This window comes from Triticum urartu, unplaced genomic scaffold, assembly GCF_003073215.2.
Source record: "Triticum urartu cultivar G1812 unplaced genomic scaffold, Tu2.1 TuUngrouped_contig_5811, whole genome shotgun sequence".
NCBI classification, from domain to species: domain Eukaryota; kingdom Viridiplantae; phylum Streptophyta; class Magnoliopsida; order Poales; family Poaceae; genus Triticum; species Triticum urartu.
The window spans coordinates 1-8,502 of record NW_024116517.1 but is presented as its reverse complement, the minus strand read 5'-3'; the positions used below and the strand labels follow the sequence as shown (position 1 = coordinate 8,502).

Below are 8,502 nucleotides of genomic sequence, written 5' to 3'. Positions count from 1 at the left end.
CTAGCCTCGCTCGACATGGCCTGCCGCACAATGATCATTGTGCCCTGTGCGACCAGGCTGAAGCGACCATGCAACACATCATCATCGGCTGCCCTTTCTCTCGGTAGATTTGGCATGACGTACTCGCGCTGGGTTCGTGCTACTACCCCACCCCTCTATGGAGACGAAGACTTCATTCCCTGGTGCTCGGCCACAATCAAGGGATCACCCACCGGCCACCGCAAAGGCCTCGCTACGTTGGCTGTGCTCACGGCGTGGTCCATCTGGCGACACCACAATAGTTGCGTCTTCGACGACGAGAACCCCTCCTCGCGACTAATCGCATCGATCCAGGAGGAGGCCCGCGCCTGATAGCATAGGTCCATTCTTGTAACGGGCAGAGCACCCCGTCACCATGCTCTGCGGCTCCATGTCTTGCCTTTAGCGTACAAGGCATCGAGCTCGCACCCCCCCCCTCCCCAAAAAAATCATGCTGTCCACCTCCTTCCTATCAATGAAATGATACACACTCTTGCGTATTCGCGAAAAAAATAATTAATTTAATTTAAACATTTGTTGTAAATGAAAACTATTGTTGTATTGTGAATTGCTTTTCAGACCATTTATATATTCGTATGTTGAATTTATATTGAGATTTCATTTGGATATCATTGAAATGTGTAAATTTGTTTGATGCCACGCATTTTTCTACTGTGACGAGACACGCTGCGCACCCCGAACATTTGCCCATCCATTTTGCGTTTCTTTTCCGATCGTCCCGCCAAAAATTCATTTTCCTTTTCCGGTCCGCGCCCATAAATCCCGCCATGCCCACCGATCCGCGCCCCAACGCATCCCGCCCGTCCATCCAAAGCGGCGCGAACCGCCTCACACCGCTCCACGTCACCGATCCGCGGCACCAGCCCCTCCACCAATCAGCGCGCACCGCCTCCCAGCTATAAAACCACCGCCCCCTCCCCCCCTCTCCCCACCGCAGCCCAAATTCCCCAATCTCCTCCCGCACTCAACCTCAAACCCAATCCCCACCTACCCCAACCCCATGGCGCCCAAGGCGGAGAAGAAGCCGGCGGCGAAGAAGCCCGCGGAGGAGGAGCCCGCGGCGGAGAAGGCCGAGAAGGCGCCCGCCGGGAAGAAGCCCAAGGCCGAGAAGCGTCTCCCGTCGGCGGGCAAGACCTCGGCCAAGGACGGCGACAAGAAGGCCAAGAAGAAGAGCAAGAAGAGCGTGGAGACGTACAAGATCTACATCTTCAAGGTGCTCAAGCAGGTGCACCCCGACATCGGCATCTCCTCCAAGGCCATGTCCATCATGAACTCCTTCATCAACGACATCTTCGAGAAGCTCGCCGGGGAGGCCGCCAAGCTCGCGCGCTACAACAAGAAGCCCACCATCACCTCCCGCGAGATCCAGACCTCGGTCCGCCTCGTCCTCCCCGGGGAGCTCGCCAAGCACGCCGTCTCCGAGGGCACCAAGGCCGTCACCAAGTTCACCTCCTCCTAGGTTCGCCCGCCCCCCCTCCTGGTGACCGCTGATGATCCCCGCCGTGGATCTGCCTGCCTATCTAGATATATATATAGTAGTATTAGTAGTAGCGCTTGATGGAAATCGTTGGACTGTTGATGGTTCGTGTGTAGTCGTGGTTGGTTTGTAAGAGGATGTCCCCGTGTGCTACTTTTGCCTGGTCGATCTGAATATTAATGGAACAATATCTGCTACTCCGAATTTGTCTTGAATCATATCAAGAGTAGTTATATTTTGACATCCTGTCTGTGCTATGCTTGATGAATTTGAGATGGTTATTTGATTTTGATCCGGCCTGTTGTGCACCGTGCGTGCTAGTTTACCTCATTCTGTTGTTCCTGGCCGCTGTTGTCAATGGTATAAAAGTAGTCACAATTGAATAAATTTAGACCTAATTGGGGTGTTACAATTGGTTGATCTGAATGTTAATGAAATCATATCGGCTACTCTGAATTTGCTATGTCAGGTCAAAATCATATAACCATCCCAAATTCATCAACCACAGCCACACAGGATGTCAGATATAACTACTCTTAATATGATACATAGCAAATTCAGAGTTGACAAGCTGCAAGTAATTTTATATAATTGACAAGCTGCATCCAAGAACAATAAAAATAGGTAAATTAGCACACACCAGTGCAAAATATGTCAGGTCAAATCATATAACCATCCGAAATTCATCAAGCACAGCCACACAGGATCTCAGATATAAATCATCTTAATATGATACATGACTTCCGTCCAATGCTTTGGTTGTTTTGTGACGGTTATATGATTTTGTGTGTGCACCTGAGCTTGCTACTTTCTCTAATTCTCTTGTTTCTCCGTGTACGTTGTTTAAAATTAGTCTACAACTGAATCAATTAGGCCCTTCTTTATAGTATATGGAACCAAATAGGTCTTTTAACTGAAGTGTGCAACTTACTGATCCAAGTGGCTGTCGAACACTACAAGTAGTATCAATCTTGCATAGACTGTTGCTAAGACTGTATTTTTAGTTCAAGGAGCAGGCATTTTCACATCGTAGTATATTTATATTTCCAATTCAAGGAACAAGCATTTTTATCAGACCACACTTTGCGGGCTTATTCTTGCCATTGGCAGTACCCATATTAATGGGCTATTTGCCCCGTGAGCTTACTGTTGCTTACCTGCAGGAATACTGGTTTACAGTGGAAAGCCTTTCAGCTTTAGTGCCTATCTCTTGATTTTGAGTGCCTTCTTCTTTTGCATGCATACAAACAAAGCAGCCTGTGTTTTGTATGCCACATGTTGATTGCTTGTTACAGAAAGTAAAATTTTCTTGCAGAATTATTAATACCTACTCCTTGCTAGAAATTGGTTGCATGTGGGATGTGTCTAGTGTTGGATCGTAAGTATGATGCAGCATCTGTAGCAGGATGTAACTTGGCCTACGGCCTTGTTCGGTTAAATCCCCCAAGGGAACTGAAGGGGATTTGGGGTATTTTGGCTGGTAGGGAATTTAATCCCCTTCATCTCCCTCTAAACCCTACATGATGATAAGTTTCGCTAGCGGTTGCTGCTCTAGTTCCTGGTGCCTGCAGGAAGCATTTGCCCACTTGGCACAAGTGTTTCTAAACAGGCCTCAGTGCTTCACTTCGCATGGCCATTTTCCTTGTAGGCCTTGAGAAATTAGTGAGCATTGATAAGAAATTCCTGATTTCCCTGTTGTTTATTTGCTTCATTCTTCTCTCCTCCTTTCCAACATTGTTATGCAGCTGGAATGCCATGGATTTGTGATCTTCAAACCGTGGGGTTCCTCCTCCAGTTCACGAGGGTAGTTAATCTAGATGCACCCCATACGTTGTGTTCATCTTTTGTGTCGCTTCCCCTAGTACCCTGATGTGATCAGCACTGCCTGCGAAGGCAATTGTACCGTATGCCTGATGTTGTGCATGGCAACTCTCCCGCCTTTGATTCCTGAATTAAAAGAAAATGTTCCACTGCCGTCCTGTCTCCGTGTGCCTGGTCCAGTGGCCAGAGTGGAAGATGCACATCAGTTTTTTTTTTTTTTTTGAAAAAGATGCACATCAGTTTTCGGGTTTGCTGTCGACTACTCCGCATGTCTTTATGTTCACAACTCAGAATTTCCCTCAAAAAAGGAAAAAAAAACATGTTCAGAACTCACCGCCTTTGATTCCTGAATTAAAAGAAAATGTTCCACTGCCGTCCTGTCTCCGTGTGCCTGGTCCAGTGGCCAGAGTGGAAGATGCACATCAGTTTTTTTTTTTTTTTGTAAAAGATGCACATCAGTTTTCGGGTTTGCTGTCGACTACTCCGCATGTCTTTATGTTCACAACTCAGAATTTCCCTCAAAAAAGGAAAAAAAAACATGTTCAGAACTCAGAATCGTTTCTCGTGTGAGACTTATCTAAGTGTGTGGCCGGTGGTCCTTCCATGAAACTAATATTATGCGTAGTTTCTTATCTGACTGCGTGCTCCGCTGCCTGCTATCAACTCTCGAAGTAGAGTCTTGAGTGTTGTGCATTCAGTCTTTGTAAGTAGCATCACTTAACAAACTCGCATTAGTGTCATGTAGTAATAGCGCAGGAGAATGTGGATGAACAAGGGAAAAACTGCACCCACACGCCCAAGTGAGAGCAGAAATAAAGCACATTGTCATGCTGGGCACGCCCTATGTCGCCATTCAACATTGCAGCTTTGCGGATAAGTGGCTAGGTTTTAATGTTACCATATCTAGAAACCTGTGCCTATTTCATTCTAGATTTTGCTGACGAGTGACTGGCTAAAAAAAGTTCAGATGATGAGAAGCGGCACGACAAGTTTTTGAACCAAAAAACATCAAACAGGTGCAGACAAGACGACCACAGTGTTTATGCATGGCAAAATAAACCATCATCTCACCCACAACCACAAGCGAGTAGCGGCAGGCAGTAGGCAACCTACGCAATTCTTCTTCCACCAGAGACGCCGCGACGACCAACCAAAGCGTTCACCGATACGCACGACCGCACCATCGAACGGGAAACAAAAAACAGCAGCAGACCGACCAGCATCACAACACGACGACGACTACTACTACTACTACTTGGAGAAGCCGAAGCAGCTGCAGCCCTGCGAGGTGTGGTCGGGGACGGCGGGCGTCATGCTCTTGCCCTTGGTGGTGTCGATCCTCTCCAGCATCGCCACCACCTCGGCCATCTCCGGCCGGTGGTCCGGGTTGCCGTCCCAGCAACGCGTCATGATCTCCGACAGCGGCTTGGGGCAGCACCGTGGGATGTCGGGCCGGATGCCCAGCTTCACCACATGGTACGAGATGTCCGCGATGCTGTAGTTCGGGTAGGCCAAGGCGCAGCAGTACGTCTCCCACAGCAGGACGCCAAAGCTGTACACGTCGCACTTGTGGTCGTACGGCCGCCCCTCCAGCACCTCGGGGGCCATGTACCCCAGCGTGCCCGTCTGCCCCGTCATGTTGTCGTCGTCCTGCGCCTCCACACGGGCCACCCCAAAGTCGGCGATCTTCACCGACTTCTTCCTGTCCAGCAGCATGTTCTCCGCCTTCACGTCCCGGTGCACGATCTTCTGAGAGTGCAGGTAGCTCAGCCCTCTCGCCATGTCCAGCGCCAGCTGGACCACCTTCTTGTACGGCAGCTTCTTGTCCCTGTGCTGGAACAGCAGCGTCTTCAGGGTGCCGCCGTGCTGGTACTCCACCACCACCACACAGCGCTGGCCTGGCCCGTGGCTGCTGCCGCCCTTCTTCCCCGCCGGGATCTTCAGCTGGGACGTCCCCATCGACGCCCCCACGAACTACACACAAATAGACATGACACAGTTCATTGTTAATTTCACCAAGTCGCTCGCTTCAAATTGATCAGGTATTAGCATCTAATGTGTGTACAAATCAGGTACCTTTGTGACATTGGGGTGATCGAGCTTCTGCCACACGGCCACCTCCTTCTCAAAGGCCTCCCGGTGCTTCGATGAGCTCTCCTGACCTTCCTGCCCCCAGTCCAGCACCTTCACTGCATCATACGAAAAATGAACTCCAGGTAAATGAAAAATGCTACTGTTGCTACTATGATCATCAATAACAAAACATGTAGTTTTGCGAGTTTAATGTCCATAAACATTTTCATCTTGATAGATACTGGAAATATTTAAGCTAGCTAGTTTCTGTGGGGAGCCATGACTGAACCAAGTCTAGAATTCTATAGTCTTTAAGTGTTAGGAATGAGAAACATATAGTCTTTAAGTGTTAGGATTGAGAAACATGAAATCGCTTTAGGAGTATTTTTTATCTTCGATTTGTTCCCTAGCCACAAGAACTGATAGATACTGGAAATATTTAAGCTAGCTAGTTGCTGTGGGGAGCCAAGACTGAACCAAGCCTAGAATTCTGTAGTCTTTAAGTGCTAGGATTGAGAAACAGAGGAACAAATGGCACAACAGGTCAAACATGAAATCGCTTTAGGAGTATTTTTATCTTCGACTTGTTCCCTAGACACAAGAACTGTTTGATTTGTATTTTTGTTTTCCATTTATGGTGTAATCACACATCATATTCAGGTCTCCTTTGATTCATAGGATTTGCATAGGAATTTTACAGGATTGACACCCTCTAGAAGTTTTCCTTTACGTGTTGTTTGATTCACTGGATTGCATTCCTCAGGAACCAATCCTATAGGAACTTCTTAGTTCATTTTCACAGGAAAACAAGCATGAGGTTGGACTTCATGGAAAAAATCCTCTGTTTTGCTACCCGACGTAGGATTTCAGTTGACAGTACATCCTGTTCCTGTATGTTTCCTATTCCTACACTTCTCAAACCCTGTGAATCAAAGGAGCCCTCAACCTATATGATTTGAGAAGTGACATTGCAATGGTATGTTTTTCTTACTTCTATAAATTTTCATGTCAATCAACGAGGACCTAAATCAATTTTTTTTTCTGAACCCTGGAGAGAAAGCAAGCCCGTGCATTCTCAAAAACCTACCGTGTATTATGACCACACTCAAGATATACTACAACTACAGTGCAAAAAGGACCTAAACCGACCGGCGACCTTATAAGCAGAGTAGCAGACTTGCGAAAACACAAATGGAACTAGGTTCTTATACTCAAAATATGGCTTCTATTGTATATTTTCCAATTTCTCCAGCTAGCTTTCTCACTAGCAAGTTGAGTAATAATGGATAAAAGCAGAAAAGATTAAACTAAGGTGGTTTTATACTTACAGTAGGAAAATATTAACGATGCAAATAGTGTACATATATCCGGAAGTGTCAAAATCATCAATAATAATAACTGAACCGAAGAAAGTATCATCAAAATATAAACAAAAGCTGATAGATTGCGAAATCGATAAAGGCCCCCAATAAATCTCCCTCACATCTTCATCATTTGCAGTAGCTACTACCTTCACAGCGGCAAAATTGGCACCCAACCATGTTCCTAGTATATCGGCATGCTTCCCTGTCACCTTGTCCTCCGCCTCCACAACGACAAAAGTGGCACCGAACCATGTTCCTAGCATATAACGACATGCTTCCCCCGTCACCTTCTCCGCCCCCTCCACAACGGCTACTACCTTCACAACGACAAAACTGGCATCCAACCATGTTCCTAGTATATCGACATGCTTCCCCTGTCACCCCACAACAACTACTCCACAACGACAAAACTGGCACCCAATCATGTTAGTATATCGACATATTTCCCCCATCACCTTCTCCGCCCCCTTCACAACGACAAAACTGGCACCCAATCATGTTAGTATACCGACATGCTTCCCCCGTCATCCTCTCCCCTCCCTCCCCTCCATAGTGACTACCACCTTCACAACGACAAAACTGGCACCCAACCATGTTCCTACTATACCGACTTCCCCCCGTCACCTTCTCCGCCCCATCCACAATGGCTACTACCTTCACAACGACAAAACTGGCACCCAACCATTTTCCTAGTATATCGACATGCTTCCCCCGTCATCCTCTCCCCCCCCCCTCCCCTCCACAGTTACTATCACCTTCAAAACGACAAAACTGGCACCCACCCATATTCCTAGTATACCGACATGTTCCCCCAGTCACCTTCTCCGCCCCCTCCACAATGGCTACTACCTTCACAACGACAAAACTGGTACCCAACCATGGTCCTAGTATACCGACATGCTCCCCATCACCTTCTCCACCTCCTCTACCAATAGCGATAGCAAGGTACTGCCATCAATCTCTCTTCTACCAATTTGTTAACTTATACATTCTATGTCTTAAAACACGTTCAATATAATTTTGAACATTAACTTATGAAACCTTATTTGGACAAGTGTATCACTAGATTTATATCATAGAAACATCCTTGCAATTTCATAACGATCAATTGTGTGCGCAGCCCCAATATTGTTGATAACATGGGAGTATTAAGGGTGTGCTTGGTTTGCAGCCCCAATGTTTCATTTTTTGGCGATGGGCAAGTCAAGATTTGCAATGTCAAAACTTGCCAACGTCTGACAACTTTTACTATGAACTAGTTGCCTCAATAGGCTGGGAAGAGATAGGCAACGTGAAATGGGCAAGTCAATGATATGACCGCAATACAATCATTAGCTAAGATTTGGCCTTGGCTTGGGATTTTTTCCTTTTTGGGTGAGAAGGCTTGTGGATCAGGGGCTGCAAACCAAGCAACACAGATATCTCGCCATCCTAAATTGCTTTGAGAAAAGAAAAATCCTATGAAGGAGATGGCAATTAGGTGAAACAGACTACTAGAACAGGCACATGATTACATATGACAGACTATCGAGGGGGGAGCATGTTTGATTTTCACCTGCCACGTCGTCGCCGTCGTAGGTGCCGCGGTAGACGACGCCAAAGGTGCCGCTGGCGACCTGGTTCTGGATGTCGAGTTTGGCGAGGTCGATCTCCCACTCGAGGAGCTCCCCGGGCTGCGCGGGGGACGCGCCCCGCTGCTGATCCAGCCAGAGCCTGGACCGCGCCTTC

At 47.3% G+C, this 8,502-nt stretch overlaps 2 protein-coding genes across 2 annotated transcripts; one reads left to right on the top strand and one right to left on the bottom strand.

The window, feature by feature from the left end:
• The first annotated feature begins 954 nt into the window (after positions 1–954).
• Positions 955–1,713, top strand: LOC125529746 (histone H2B.1-like). The gene has a single exon (XM_048694164.1). The coding sequence runs from the start codon at positions 1,040–1,042 to the stop codon at positions 1,496–1,498; it is 459 nt and encodes a 152-aa protein (XP_048550121.1). The 5' UTR covers positions 955–1,039; the 3' UTR covers positions 1,499–1,713.
• A 2,592-nt stretch (positions 1,714–4,305) lies between these two features.
• Positions 4,306–8,485, bottom strand: LOC125529745 (serine/threonine-protein kinase STY13-like; the record flags this gene model as incomplete). The annotated part of the gene is given in 3 exon segments (XM_048694163.1): positions 4,306–5,311; positions 5,414–5,526; positions 8,330–8,485. Coding segments are annotated over 3 exon segments (992 nt in total), but the record flags the coding sequence as incomplete, so codon positions are not given.
• Between the last annotated feature and the right edge of the window lie 17 nt (positions 8,486–8,502).